This window comes from Haliaeetus albicilla, chromosome 10 (genome assembly GCF_947461875.1).
Source record: "Haliaeetus albicilla chromosome 10, bHalAlb1.1, whole genome shotgun sequence".
Taxonomy (NCBI): Eukaryota; Metazoa; Chordata; class Aves; order Accipitriformes; family Accipitridae; genus Haliaeetus; species Haliaeetus albicilla.
The window spans coordinates 34,543,995-34,559,838 of NC_091492.1; the positions used below are offsets into that span (position 1 = coordinate 34,543,995).

The 15,844-nt window shown below is 38.4% G+C and overlaps 1 protein-coding gene across 4 annotated transcripts in view; it reads left to right on the forward strand.

Moving 5' to 3' along the window:
• Positions 1 to 3,366: 3,366 nt before the first annotated feature.
• Positions 3,367 to 15,844, forward strand: part of SFSWAP (splicing factor SWAP) — a 49,690-nt gene continuing 37,212 nt past the window's right edge. For 2 of the 4 annotated variants that reach the window (XM_009928037.2, XM_069794924.1), the window contains exons 1-6: positions 3,367 to 3,780; positions 6,259 to 6,428; positions 6,957 to 7,094; positions 10,284 to 10,369; positions 14,431 to 14,656; positions 15,116 to 15,231. In XM_009928037.2, coding sequence (XP_009926339.2) covers positions 3,521 to 3,780; positions 6,259 to 6,428; positions 6,957 to 7,094; positions 10,284 to 10,369; positions 14,431 to 14,656; positions 15,116 to 15,231 — 996 coding nt within the window. In that variant the 5' untranslated portion in view covers positions 3,367 to 3,520. Of the gene's footprint in view, positions 3,781 to 5,741; positions 5,879 to 6,258; positions 6,429 to 6,956; positions 7,095 to 10,283; positions 10,370 to 14,430; positions 14,657 to 15,115; positions 15,232 to 15,844 lie in introns of all 4 variants that reach the window. The other 2 variants (XM_069794926.1, XM_069794925.1) reach the window with 2 other exon arrangements.

Below are 15,844 nucleotides of genomic sequence, written 5' to 3' on the forward strand. Positions count from 1 at the left end.
ACAGTGATGCACAAGCTTTCTATTTTTACTTGTGCTGATCAACAAAATCCTTTATGGTAGCTCTCTCATATACAGTTTTGTCCCCTTATAACCGATATAGAAGACTACAAACCTGTTCTCTGAATTTATACCAAATCCCACTCCCAAGTTATAGCCTCTTAATTACTGCATGAAAAACTGCATGTGTTTCTGTACTGAACTGCTTACCCATCTTATGCTTTGTTTTCTGCAGGGTCTTCAACTCCAGAGCTCCAGATTTCATCTCCCATGTGCTTGGAATAACATTTGATGTATTCTTTTGGTATGTTGAAAATTCCTTTATATCACTGAAATGTGATATAAATGGTATTTTTCTTTAGAAATATGCACAACACACTCTTCTTTCAAACTTACTTCAGAACTAAAAAATAATGTGCTATTACACACTTTTAGCTAAACGGCAAAACAATACTAGAAAACTAGACTTCCATTAAGACAGACAAAAAAAGACTGGTATTGGCCTAGGAAAGAAAGGCTTGTTTTTACTTGCTTTATTCTTGCTTTTCTACCTACAGCAAAATGAGCATAGAAAGATTGAGAGGGAGAGAGATTAATTTTGTAAATTTTGCCTGTTACAGCTAGCCTCTCTTCGTCACAGCCAGGACAGCTGGGACTAATCAAGGGTCTGAATGAAATAACATGGGCACCATACCATATAAAGATTTTAAAACAGAAGCCTGTAGTCATTTCAGAGTATTTTTTCTTATTAGTAGATATTAAAGTTGGATGTGTCCTTAAATGGAGTAAAAAAAGCATACCCTATATTATGATTAACACCAAGTTTCCTTCCCAATGATGATGTACAGTAAAAAACACAAAAAAAAATGGAAAAAATGTTTACTTTTTTACACATACTGGGAAAAAAGGAGAGGACAGGCACTTTTTTATTACAATGCAAATTCATAATGCACTATGACATGCTTTCTGAAATACATTAAAGATCCCTGTATGTAGTCTGCTCATCTTCCTACTTCTTTTCCTCAGGTACTCAATAATCTGAAAATAACTGTTGTGCTGTAGCCCTGTTCTTCCAGAAACCTCTCTTAATCTCTCTTCTGTTTACAGGCTAATTACATGTGAACAATTAGCCTAGAACATCACATGCAGTAATAAACAGCAAGATGCTGCCCCAGGCCTCAGGTTTCATTTTGTCCCCTTTCTCAAAATTAGACATGTGGTTCCCCTTTTCCATTTCTTTACATTATTTTCAAACCACCAAACTAACACAAATTAGTTTTTGAAGTCTTATCCCCTCCTGTTCTTAATAATTCAGTGGGAACATTATCAACACCTGGTGCTTTATTGTTCCTGGGTGTCCTGGTCGCCTCTTGGTTCTTCTACAAATGGCTCAGCTGGCTGGAAAATTGCTGTTTGTTTGCCTTTATCCGTTTCACCATTAAAGTGATCATTAAAATACTACCCCCATCCTTCTGTAATTGCTTTGTAACTAAGATTTCCATCTTTGTCCTTTATTTGCCTCATGCACAATTCATGTCCTTGTCTCAAATGCTGATATCCCAGTAAAATGGTCTAAAGTTATTTTATTACACTGCTGCTTCAACTGCACAGACCCATTTTTGTGCCATACTATATTTTTGCTGAATCATTTGCGTTACCAGAAGACTTATGGAAGTCACAAAATCCTTGCCACATATTGATTTCTTATAGTCCCCATCAAAAATTCTTTATTTTTTTCTTGGATTTCTTTCTTTTGTTTTCTCCTGCTCTTTTCTTTACTCCAAACATTTCCCAGCTGGTATAAAATTGTTGCACAATGTTAAAGCGTGTTCCCACCTGCCTCCTTGGTGTTCAAGGCTGTACTTTGTTTCTCAAAGGCGAGTGTTGCACATAGAAGTTCTCCCTTCATTAAAACAACTCAGTCGTTATTTTTGTAAAACAGTAAGATATGTCTGAAGCATCTACCTTTAGCAGATTTGTTCACCGATAGCTTTGAAGTATCAGATAATTACTGGTAACTTCCACATATTCATTGTGAAGGATACAGATGTTAACTTGAGTAGATTTTTAACCATCTTCTCTAGGATATGGAATGGTAGGTGGAACTGTATATGCATCACAATTACCTTAAAGCAGCATTATAAGGTTCACACAGATTTTGTAGTTCACTTTGACAGATGCAGTGGAAATTCCATGTATTATTGTTTCAATTTCATGACTCTAGGTGAATAAAGGAGTGTCCAAGGAAGTTTCCAGATTGCTCCTTCAGCAAGTTTACGTGGTAGGACGTATTTCTAAATGCTGAGACAAGCTATCCACCTCTTTTCCAGTGCTTGTGCACTGCTTTTCCTCACGCTGTTTCACATATTTCATTCCTTTGTGTGTGATGATGCCAGTAAGTTGTTCACACAGGAAAACCCCGGCAGCTCTGCCTGTATTTACGGGCACCCAGACTCTCACATAACAAAGGCTATGGATTAACTCCATTGTGAATTGCAAAACATGACGTGCTTCCTCACAAAATTTTATTATAAAACATGCAAAACAACGTGTTTCCTCATGCTTCTCGAAGAGTGATGAAAATAATAATCCTGAGGTAAACAATACTGAACTTCAGCCCAGGTTACCCAATTTTAGCAAAACCAGTCTAATTTATCAATTTTTTGGAAGAATCTTCCTCAGGGCCACAGCCTTTGCCCTTCCCGCCTTGGCTCCCCGGCCCACTTTCACCCTGCGCTTCCCAAGCGAAGCCTAAGGTGAATCCCCGCTTTCTGCTACACCTTCCCACAACTCTCCTTGCGAGACACGTTCCCTCTGCCCAGCCCCGTAACCCTCAGTCTCCCCGTTTCCTTCGGCTTCGGCTCTGCCGCTGCCCATCTCGCCCACGCACTCCCCGCCGCCGGTCCCCGGCCGGGGCTCCTCAGCAGGGCGACAGAGACGCCGGGAGACACGGCTCCCTGCCCCGCGCGGAGCCTCCGCCACCGCCCTCGTTCTCTTTTTAAACTCTGGGTACGCCTTTCAGCCGAGATGTGCCACGAAAGCGCCCAAACATCCCCCCCGCCCCCCGCCGCGGCAGGTCGCGGGCAGCCCCCCCTCAGCCACGCCGAGCGCCTCACAGAGGCCGCCCCCCCCCAAACACGCCGCTCCTCCCTCCCCCCCTCCCGCTTGGTTCCGCACTTTCGTCACGCCCGCGGCGTCACAGTTCCCGCCTGGCAACCGGCCGTTGTCGCCAGACGCCGCGCCGCGCCGCCGGTGGCGCCGAGCCTCCCCTCGCCGCGCCGCGTTTGCCTTCGGTTTCCCGCTGGGGCTGCCAAAACCCGCCGCGAATCTGCCTGCTGCCGGAAGCCAGCCTAGGCTCTGCTCTGCCAGCGGAAGCGGAAGAGGCGCCATTTTGTTTCGGGTGATGGCGACTGTGGTGCTCTGGAGCTGGGGAGTTTAGTGCGGGCCCGGCCTTCTGGGGGACTCGCTTCTCGGACAGTCGTTGTTACTGCGAGTTTCCTCCTCCTCGCTGCATCCCCTGGTGATGTACGGAGGGGTCGGAGGTTCTCGACGGACTGCAGAAGAAGCAGGCCCGCCGCCCCTAATGTTGTTGTCAGGCGGGGGAGCGGTCCCCGGGCCCCCCGGAGGAGGTGGAGGAGGAGGTGGAGGTGGGAATAGCCGTGTGGAGCTGCTGGTGTTCGGCTATGCCTGCAAGCTGTTTCGAGATGATGAGAAGGCTCAGTACCAGGAGCAGGGGCGACACCTTATTCCTTGGATGGGAGACCCCAAGATCATGATCGATAGGTCGGTGTAACACAACCCCCAGACTCTGCTGCGAGATCTCCTGTTATAGCCTCTTTCTGTTCCTCCCCTTATGCTGTGGGCAAGTGAGGGCGGGGGATGAACAAAAGGGCTCACTCTGGCAGACGTGTGGGGATCTTCTTCACTGGCAGAGTTGGAGGGCAGCTCGTCCTGGTAGAGTGCTTCGAGTGCTGCTTTTGTAACGCTGCAGGGCCGCCCCCCCGCCCCCACCGGCAGCGGGAACTTGGGGTTCCCCGCTCTGGCAGTGTTGGGAGGTCCCCCTCCTTCTGACAGGCAGTGTGCGTTGGCTCTTTCTGCTCCACTTGTTAAGGTAGGGTTTACAGGGTGGAGTGGAGAGTGGGAGCGATCTGTTCCTTTTCAATGCAAACCACAAACATCATCTTTTCTCACTTGGAAACCAAGAGAGCCTTATTGCATTATTAGACACTTTATATGTTCTCTAAGCGAGAAGGGTGCAGTGTGAGGGGTGGAAAGGTATTTATCCACGTTAGGGGAAATGGGGCTTTCTTATTTCTTGTACATAATCTGGCTGCAGGCTTTTGGTGGGATGCCCCAAAAGCAATTCTTGGCCTAATTACTTTTTCCTTTGCCGTGATTCGCTGTATTAGGCAGAATGGCTTTGATTTTGGGTGCTTGCTTTTCAAATTTTATGGCAGAGGTGGCTTTTTTTGGTTGTTTTGCAGTAGGTACAGGTTCATGGCCAGAGAGAGTAACAGAAACTGTTTTAATGTTTCTTCTGGTCTCTAAGTTGTTTCAGCAGCACAGGGTGGGATTTAGAAATAAATTTCATTCAGAATGAATTTTTTTAATATTTTCATGGAGAGAGGGAAAGTGGGAGGTCAGGTTGGGTATATTTGAGTGGAGCACTAAAAGTACAGTTTAAGAGTTGTGGCTGACCTGAAAACCTCAGTGGGAAAGATGGAAAGATTTTGGTTTGAGAAGGATCACATGACATACTATAGATATTTGTTCCCTCAATTTCATCATTGCTTTGGTGCTATACATGATTTTTTTTGTTTTGATTTAACAATTGTATTTGGCTTGGAAAAATATCAGTAAGGGAAGGTCTTTCCATTTCCTTCTGTAAGACTGGAGAAAAAAGAAATGCCCTTGCACTGTTTTGGGGTTTATGCCATTAATGATTTTTATGATTGAAATTAAGTTGTTAAATTAGAATAAACACGAAGACACAAAAAACCAACCATAGATGTTTGTAGCTACGTTTAATTTCTTTCTTACTTGAGAATAGAAGTGTTACGATGCACACTTCTAACCCAGATCACTTTTGTGACAGATTTCGTTAGTAGGTAGAGGCCATTTTTGTGGTCCTGTGCAACAGTAACCCAATTTACAGGCGTTACAGAAATTGTTGGGAGCAAAAACTAAGTATGTGCATGTATGTACATACAATACCGAAAAATCTAAATAACATACATTTGTAAGTTAAGGTAGCTTGCAATTACTAATCTTATAAACTCCTTTGGAAGCTTAGATTCTTTTTATCTCCAGCAGCAGGAAGTCTTCATTTTCACCATTTTGAGAAAAGCACATTGCTATGAGAAGACACGGGTTGAAGTTTGCCTGTGGACAGAGCTTGATTAACCAGACCTACGTGTTTCATTAACTTTTTGCTATAAGAATATTTACTTTCTTTGTTTTTGGTCTAGCAAGTTGGCACAAGTCAAGAGTTGTGTGTGGGAAGACACCTCAGCGGAGTCGAGTTTACTGTCACTTTACTTTTCAATCAGTTTCTCTTACTGATGCCTAAACATTATCCCAATGCAGTGCTTTTCCTGCAAATAAAATTATTTCTGCTTAGAAGGGAACTGTACGTCATTGATCTTTGCCGTTTTTACGGTGAACCTCCTTAAATTGCATGTATATGTTACTGTTCCTATGTATGTGTGTCTCTCTATCACATAACCCAGAACTTATTTCCTCAGCCAAATGGCTAGGGGCCGAGCCTAGCCATGATTTTACCTCCAATGGACGCAAGTTTCTATGGTGAAGATATCTCCTGAGAGTTCGGGACTAGCAGAAAGAAGCGAGGAAATTTCGACCGTTTGGTTCTTACGGATAGGTATTTATGTATTCGGGTTTGTGTGAATGTAAGCTATTTGACTTTCCAGAAAAACGTATTTTGCAAGTGACATTGATTGGTTGGTTGAAGCACGTACGGTAAGAGCTGTTAAGGAAATGGATCCCACTTAAACTATTAAAGGATACCTTTGCCTTTAATTGTAATAATTTATTAGTTTCTTTGAGAGGAATTTAGACTATTAAACAAATTTTCGATAGTTGGTGACAAATGATTAGCAAAATTAAACGTAACTTCTAAAAGGAAATATGCTTTAACGTATAAGTATTTTTTTTTTTTCATTTTTAATGGGTAAGTATTTAAGTAGTCGCATAAACCCAAGCCCTAAGTTTTTTGCATTGACCAGCTGTTTCATCTTGCAGGTATGATGGGCGTGGTCACCTACATGACCTTTCTGAATATGATGCTGAGTATTCCACGTGGAACAGAGATTATCAGTTGTCTGAAGAGGAAGCTAGAATAGAAGCCCTCTGTGATGAAGAGAGGTATTTAGCCTTGCATACGGACTTGCTTGAGGAGGAGGCGAGGCAAGGTATTGCTCAAGGAAACTTCCTGAGTTTAGCACACGTTTAAATAAATAATTATGAAATTAAATTTACTCCTAATTTTATACTCTCTTTTTCTGATGTTATCTTGACAGTACCCAGTGGATTCGAAAAACGGGAATCGTTTGCGTATGTGAGAGGACCTCAGGATAGTTTAAATATAGATCCACACAGAAATTGCCCAGATTCTGAGGGCAGACTGGGATTTCAGACCCCCAAAAAACCAAAATAAACACATTCTGCTACATTTTTAGTGTTGAATAAATGAAATTCTTTGCTTTTATATGCATAATTATATTAGAATGTTTTAACCCACAGCCTTTATCTCTTCAGGAAGAAATAAATGGTCAGCATATGTACATGCTGTGTTTTTCTGTTCAGTTTTTAATGAAAGCTAAAATGATTAGGTAAAAACTTCTCATTTAAAAACTAAATTAAGAAATACTACTTTTTTTTTTTAAAGAAATTAGCTTTTAAATATGTTCTAATAATTGCTAATTGCATTTTTGTTCAAGAGGAGGAATATAAAAGGCTGAGTGAAGCTTTGGCAGAGGATGGTACCTATAATGCAGTGGGATTCCGTTATGGCAGTGATTATTATGACCCTTCAGAACCCACTGAGGAGGAGGAGCATCAGCCTGCAAAACAAAGAGGTAAGGGGTAAAAATAGCAAGGGTTAATTGAGAGGAAGAACATAGAACCTCTGTGTCTCTCACTTGCAGTTGAAGGTTGAAAATGTGTGTTTCATTATAACACAAGTAAAAAATCTCAAAGCATTTTAGCAAAGTCTTTATGGAACTGCATTACTGAGTTTTTGCAGGCTTCACTCCTGATGTGCTTAAATGTTTTCCTTCTATGGCACAGTCAACACTACAGTAGTCAGGATAGGAAATCTGATTCTGCTGTCTTGCAGATTCTTATTCAGAAGAAACTAGTAATTCATCAGATGGCTGTCTGTTAACACTATGTTTCTTGGTCAAGAAGGAAGAGTTCATTACAAATATAGACAGAACAGTAATTAATGAGAATATATGGGTTTTAAGTTTAGATTTTGTTATCTTGATTATTATAAATGAGTCTGTCTTCAACATAGTGTGCCCCTCTCTATCTTAAAAAATGCAGAATTCAGGTTCTTGTGTTCCCATCTTTAATTATGATAACTTTGCATTTTTAACACGAAGTCTTAAGGAAGCTTTCAAGTGTTATTGAATTATGTTTAGTAAAGTTAGGATTATTTAATTAACAATTGGGTTGTTTAACTACATATTGGTGGGCTACCGTGGTATGAGGTGTGCTTTTTTTACCAAGGTCTGTGCTACAATGCAGGATCATTTTAGGTGCTAAAGCTTATTTAGTGTTTTTCGGGACATGGTTTAGTGTAGTGGGCATGGTGGTGTTGGGTTGATGGTTGAACTTGATAATCTTAAAGGTTTTTTCCAACCTAAAAGATTCTATGTTTTTTGCTGCTGTGTGTAACAGGTTGTTTCAGGGCAGTGTCCATGCTGCTTGCATTCTACCAAAGGTTTCTGCTGTACTCTTCAGTACTGATGGTGAATTGCGTTGTCTTTTCTGTGGTTTATTTCATTTGTTTTATTCCCACTTGTCTGCTAGATTCCATAACCAAATAGTTTCTAAGTTCTCTTTACATACAGTTTTTGAGTGTTTCTTGTCATAGGGGTGTTTTTCATGTTGTGTGGATCTGGGATAGGGATAAGCCTACTGAAAAGTTGGAGGTGATAGAGAAAAACATGTTTGTAGTTTGGTTCTCCTATCTTTCTCTACTGCATAAAGCTTAAAAGGGTGAATGATCTCTCTCTGTTGGTCGCTAAAAAGGGAATCTGCTGAACTTTATATGGTATGTGTATTGTACGAGGCCTTTATAAAACTGCATGAAAATGTGCCATAATGTTACAGAATCTACCTTTGATTAAGTGTATAAGGAATCAATAAAAAAATACAGTTTCATTTGGTAAGAGAGCTGTCGTGAGTTCAAGTTGTGTCTGGGTTGCTCCACTTTACTTTTCTTTCCTAGAATGATACCTAGAATAATGTATTTCAGCCTTAATGAAGTCATATTTTAGGAATAACGCTAAAATGTGATGACTTTGTCATTGGCAAAGAGAGATATAACTACCCAGTCTTCCAACAAGTTAATATTTAGTTAATTAATATTTGTTGCGTCATGGAAGCGTCATGCTAAGCTATTACAAAATCTTGCAGCGTAATGTGAGAATTCTCACTGCTGCTGATGATAAGTAGAGATCCTCACAGTGGGTCATTGGAACATTGTCTCAGTTGTGAGCTTTCTTACCAAACTCTTTATCTTCTAGAAAATTTTTAGTAATGATGGATAACAAAGGGGCATTTTCTAGTAACACTTGGTAGTACTGTGGAAAAAGTACTTGGGACAGAAGTGAGATAGAAACATCGGTATTATGTTTTACTGTAGTTGAACTATACAGACTTATAATAGATTGCTATATGGTAACAATTTCCAATAACACAGGACTATAAATTCTTAACATTCATTTTTTATAAATCATAGTAGAGTAAAATCCAGTATTGGAAGATGCAGATAACAGTAACGTGAATTACAGGATGGAGTTCACACTTCAAGTGTTAGCTGGAGCTGCTGCCAAAAGAAACAGTCCTATTCTGCTTTGTCTGCTGCTTCTTCCTCCTTTCCTTGATGCTAAAATTTCTGCGTGCCTTTGTGGAGTTAAAATATTTGAGTTCATGTAAAAAAAAAAAACCACCCGCCTGACAGCAAAGTAAAAGTTAACTCTCTTTCTTGCATTGGTAAGAGCTTGTATGCAGTAATTGCTATGACATCTCACGCATGATTAGGCTGTTCTACTGTCTGTGTCCATAGTTCCAATAGTCAGGTTTTCATGCAGTTTGTGCTAATTTATTAGGATAAAACTGGAATACGTTTTCTCTTAAAGCTAGTAGAATAGATAATACTAAAAGTTAACTTTAGATAGTAAACTTTCCACTTCAATTATAAAAATTTGTAAAGCAAAACGTTTTCAGAGGAACATTTCTGGTATACCAAATAACAGAATGTAATACAAATTGGCCTTTATAAAAGAATAACTATTTTAGATGAGTAGTTATGTGATGAATCCGCTAAATATTTGGATATGTTAAACGATATAAAAAGAACCATACCAACTTTAGACTGAACTCACAGGTGAATGGCAACACTTATTTTAATCAATTATTAAGGCAACTACCGGTTTATCTCTGTAGGTGATGGAAGTGGATTTAGCCTATTGCATTCCCGTACAACTTTCATTAGGGTTAGGAAGCTTACAAAACTTAGTTTTGATTGCATAGGCTGAAATGGTTGATTAACAGGGAACTGAATTCAGATAGACCAGATGTATGGGTCTTAACAGCTTTAAGGTATTGGATATCTGTAATATTTTAATCATTGTTAGGAAAGGATTCACTCAGTGCATTGCAAATGGTTCCTCTTAATTTGGAATGGGTTTTCTTGTAAAAACAACAAGTCATATTCATGAAAATGAATGTTTTCTGTTTGATTTGACACTTGTTTGTCTTCAGCGCTGTAGTCAGGGCTAAGGTTTATAGGGTTTTGCTCTTCCTAATACCTCTGTTAAGACATAATTTATGCAATCTTAAATAAACTACACATAACACCTGGGAGAGGAAACCTATTTAAATGTCTTCAATGCAAATGCTGGTTATAGTTTCATTTGATAAATTCCTTGATTGCACATCCTTTTAGATGTACTTTATTTCAATATTTTTTTGTTAACATTTGGGTACTTTGACATGTTTTGTCCTATAGTATTTTATTCTATCATTTCTTGTAGAAGCAGCTCAAACAGAAAATGTAGAAGAAAATGAAGAACCTTTTGTTGCCCCTCCGGGACTGAATGTACCTTCTGATGTGGAACTGGTATGTGTGTACATTTAACGCAACCTACATTTCTGTCAATTTTCAAGGAGTTTATGGTGCTTTACTGACTTTTTTTTCCATTAACTTTAGTGTGGTACATTTTAAATTATTCTAGAATAGTAGCTTAATTTCAAATGTTCTTTCTTGAGTTCTGTCATCTCTCTTGAATCTTTTTCACACTGAAATTATTGCAGTGCTTATGCTAAGTGCATTTACTATCACTTGTGATATTATTTTAAATAATGCAGAAAAAAGGCAGTTCTTGGAATGGATACTTACTGAGATGTCAAGGTTGGCATTCCAAATGTAAAGGACCATTAAACCAAAAGATTGCTTCTGTTCAAGATTTTTTTCTGGATTCTTTTTAATTGAGTCCCAATCTGAAGGGGGTAGGAAGTGATCAAATATAAAGGCTGTGTTTAAGACTAGCCTATTCAAGGAGAAAAGCAATAGTTTATTTCTAGCAAATTCTGAAATAACTTGAAAGTATTAGCATATAGAAGCTCTTTCCTTCATGTGGTGTTACCAGGATGTGCTACATAGTAAACTGTAAACTTAATTGCAACTCCTCTGTTTTTCCTGAAGGGAGCTGAAGGCTTGCCTACCTGAGTACAGTTGTAACCATGAGGATTTTCAATTTATTTCAAGTTTCATAAAGGATACTAGGAAGTCAGATAATATTCTTTCTCCTATACTGTGGTCATGACAGTGTTAATTTATATTTGGGCTACCTTCTCAACTTGATAAGCTCGGCCAGTAAAGATTCATAGCACTCTGTTAGAATAACTAACAGTGAACACAGGGTATTTGTGTAAGAATATTTCTCTACTTCATTAGCTTTTAATTGAAAATTTTTATTGTGTTCTGTTTTTTGTATGAAATAACAGCTATTTAACAAATCTAATATGCAACTTTACTTGTTCTAATTTTACTTCCTCTACTTTTCTTTACAATCTTATAATACATTTTGTTAGTGAAGTGCTTACAAACCTACTTCTGAGTTCAGGGGATATTTTTTATATGTTATTGCCTTTAAATTGTGAGTTATACTTTAGTCTTAGAATAAGAAAGTTGAGTTGTCAGAGAGAAGCTGCTTATTTAGCATTTGGATACTGTTTCCAAAAACTAACTGCTGGTGAAAGATGTTTGCTGTTTTAGATATTTGCTTTGCTTGAATTTTGTTCTGAAGCTTAAGATGTATTTTACATGTAAGTTGCAGAATGCAGTGTGGGGCTTACTGAAGTAATTTCTCAGTCAGCTGTTGAACACCTAGTATATTCAAATGAACAGAAAGCGAATGTGGGCATATTTGGTTTTAATTTTTAAAAACCCCAAAATGTCTAGACAGCAACTCTGAAAACAATGTATATATTTGTCCTTGGATTGGGAATTGTGAGAATTGGTTTTTTGTAAGCCTTGAGTAGTTGTTGTTGTTTTTGTTGTTCTAGTCAAGTCATTCAGTTTTACCACTGAATATATTTATTCTGTATTTTTTAATTCAATTGCTGTGAAGGATAGAAGCCTGGTAAATTACTGGTGGGGTTTTACAGGCATGTTTAAAAAATACTTCTCACTCTACCCTGCTCCTGTTTTAAAAAAAGAGAGAGAGAAACCATTGCCATTATGTTAATCCACAAGTGATTGGTAAAGGTGTATAGATACATAGCTGATTTGTGGAAATGAGAGTGGTGTTCTCAGTCTCCCCTGAGTTTACTGCTAATTAACATTCAAGTTAAAAGACATGGCACTTGTTGATGGTCATGGTGGGGGGAGAACACTTGTAAACCTTGAATCATTTTGGGGAGGAAACTGTAGTGCTTGGAAGTAACATAAAATTTGAGAATCAGCTAGCTGACTTGGAGACTTTGTTCACAATCTGCAAGGTGCAGTTCAATAAAGACAGATATAAAATAGTTCCTGTAATACAGAGCAATCCAAAGTGCAAAATGTTAAATGAAGTAGTTAGGCAGCACTACTGCAAAAAAATATCCAGAGGCTGTAGTAAGCTGTTGAATGTTGAGTGTGTGGCAAATCCAACTGCGGCAGTAATGTCATTCTGGAACTTAAAATAGAAGAGTTGTGTCAAGGATGCAGGAGGTCTTCCACTGCTGAAAACTGTTGATGTCAGGGTTATGGGCAAAGATGACTGTTCTTGACCATTGCATTTTAAGAAGTGCGTGACTGCTATGGAAGTGGGCCGTAAGAGGAAATTACCAGTTAAACTTATGAGGAAAGATTGAAAATTGCTTTGTTTTTTCCAGATGAGAATATTGAGGGGCAACATAATACTTAAAATTATTTTCCAGGCTTACTGAAGATTGGAGGATAGTTGCTTAACTTGCAGTAAGGGAAACTCACTCATGAAAAACTTTTAATTACAATACTAATTAAAGAATGGAACAGAAGATCTTGTCTATATGATAGCACTTATGTCATTGGAGTATTTTTCAGAATGTTTTTTTCTCTACTCTGGCAAGTACTCTTACTTTCAGAAGTTTTAGCAGTTCTCAGTTTAGAAGTTTAGTGGTTTTATTAAATGTAATAGCAAACTATGATATCTGCATCTCTGCCATTGAATGTTTTTCACTTTGTAAAGTTTCTAAAGTTTTGTAGATCAATGGTGTTAGTAATCTTAGAAGTCAATTAAAAGTATATTAATATTCATAGTGCCTGTTTTCCTGTGCTTATAGTGGTATTAGTTTGAAATTCAAGACCAGATAGTAATTTCAGATGCAAATCAGCAAAGAAGCTCAAAAAAGATTGTAACTTTGTTTATGAATCTTTTGGCCTTAAGTGTATTTTGTATTTCTGCCTAAGAACTGCAGAAATAGAGAAACTTAATGTATGATTAAATAGTGAAAATGGCAATGCACAAACTGTTATCAGTTTGTTGAGAACTTCATTGCCTCTAGTTAAAATAATCTTTGGTAGTGTTTCAGAGGGACAAGTAAACTTGAAACTCATTGTTTTCTGTATTGAACATCTTGTTCTAGTAAAGAATCCAATCAGCTGAAAGTAATTTCTAAAAATGTGCTGTTTGATCACAGTCAGACTTTTTTCCCTAAAGAGCACAGTCTCACGTGCTTCCAATCTTCTGAAAAAGATTTTGAGGTTTGCAACATACTTCTGTATCTAGACCAATAAAAATGCAAAGCTAAAACGAGTCATTAATGTGACACTTCAATCTTTATAGCACACAGAGTATGTGTTTCTACAGTTTATCGAGCACAAGACAAAGCAGAGCTATCTGAGTATGAAATTAAAGACAGTGAATGGTGAAGTTCATTCATTCTTGTTCTTTTCACTTCTTGGTTTTGATATGGCAGTGTTCCTTAGATGGGATTTCAGGAGTGAAAATGCCTGGATGCTGCTTAACTTTATTAATTTTCTTTTTTCTTTTATTGCTAAAGTGTTCAGTGACTCTTTATGGGAGTGTGACAGCACATAAGAATTGCAATTCTTATGTTGATCTTAAGATGCAACATGTTCCTTCCAAGGAAGTGCACAGTAACAAGTTAGGGATATATAGTTATAGTTAGGGAACAATATTTGCACATTCAGTGATAACAGAATAAAGGACAGCTGTTGGGAGGAAGACCATACATGTTGACCCTTCAGAGCACCTTGAGGTATTGTAAGGTAGGGCCACTCTAAGTTGGCACTGCTGTGTCAGGAAACACATCTGTCTCCTGTCTTGTGACAGGAGAAGTGTCTATATGGCTATGGAGTGTACTTGGCTTAAAATAACTTTCCTGCTAAATCAAACTCAACCAGGATTTGTTCCCCTCTTCAGTTTGGTGTGCAATGGCAAAAATAGTTGTGCTGATGGAAGGAGAGGATCTTGCAAAAGGAAATGAATGAGCAGCTAGGGAAGATTGGGACTGTTTTTTTTTTAGTGCTGATGCGCTTTCGCTAGTTGGAAGTGGTTATGAAACTGAGTTGCTAGAGAAAGCTGAGAACAGGGGCAGGGAACTACTGCTCTTTCTAATTCCCTCTGGAGTTCTAACACACTTTACAAGCTGCTTATGAAAATAAAAATATATGTTATTTTACTCCCACAGCCACCAACAGCAAAAATGCATGCGATTATAGAACGAACTGCAAACTTTGTCTGCAAGCAGGGAGCACAATTTGAGATTATGCTAAAAGCCAAGCAAGCACGCAACTCCCAGTTTGACTTCTTACGATTTGATCACTACCTCAATCCCTACTACAAATTCATTCAGAAGGCTATGAAAGAGGGACGATACGCTGCTCCTTCTGAAAATAAAGCGGACGAGAAAAAACGTAAGTTGTTGCCTGCCTGTCAAATGGATGGCTTCAGGATGTGAATCATTGAAACATCCACTGGTCTTTTTTGGTAAAATAGCCACATCTTTTTGGTGCACTGCAATGGTAGTGCTGTTATCCTGCAGCTGAGATTGATGAGATGATTCAAAATTTTGCTTAAATTGGAGAACATTTTTAAAAGAAAGGATGGTTTTGGGAAACTTTCACATACAAGAGCTGCTGTGATCTTGGAGCTTTTTGAAACACTTGTATAGCTTTAGTCCAATGCAAAGTTGGTCTGTGCACTTAGGTTTTAGTTTTATTGATGGCCAGCAATATCTTCTTGTATCTATGCTTTTCAGCAAATTTATGAAAACGGTAGTTTCTTAAGAATGCATGCTTGTCCTGTACCATCTTTCTTTCCCAATACAAATCCATAGGAAACCCAAATAAAATTCAGACATTGCTTTTATTTAGACTCGAGAGTCAAATCTGAGGAAGAAGATGATGACGACGATGATGATGATGGAAATTATCTGCATCCGAGTCTCTTTGCATCTAAAAAGTGCAGTAGACTTGAAGAGCTCATGAAGGTACTTGATCCTACTATAATTACTTTCTATCATGTAAAACATCTGATTCGTGGACATAAAAATTCTAATATGCAGGTGTTAAGATCTTCTGTTAACAAAGGTGGTTGGTTTTGGTTTTTTTTCCCCCTAGACTTTGTCTTAGTAATTTAAGTCTGTTTTGGTAAACTTTCAAATTACCTTTTCTCTAGTATGTAAATTGTTATTTTTCCATCTGGAAGGAATTATATTTCTATTTTTGATGCCCTCTGGTATTGAGGGCATCACTCAAGGATTTATCGTGCAGAACCTGTATTGAAGCTGAAAAGATTAAGATATTTAATGCCTTCTGTATATAAGCTGAGGGAATGTTTTCTTTTTAGATTTTAGTAGATAAAATGTTGACAGGAAGTAATAGTTTCAGCAAATAATATTTCAGCCGAATGTACTACTCATTAAATGTAAATTTTGCTGGGTGTTTTAGTTATTTTTATTTTCTGAGTTTGATCAGTGATAGAATAATAATAGGAATGACAGATGGTTGTACACACTTGAGGTTTTCAGAGGAATTGCAGTGGTGCTGACTGATATTTAGACAAGTCAGGTTCTGTGTCTTATCCCAACGAGTAAGAGTAAT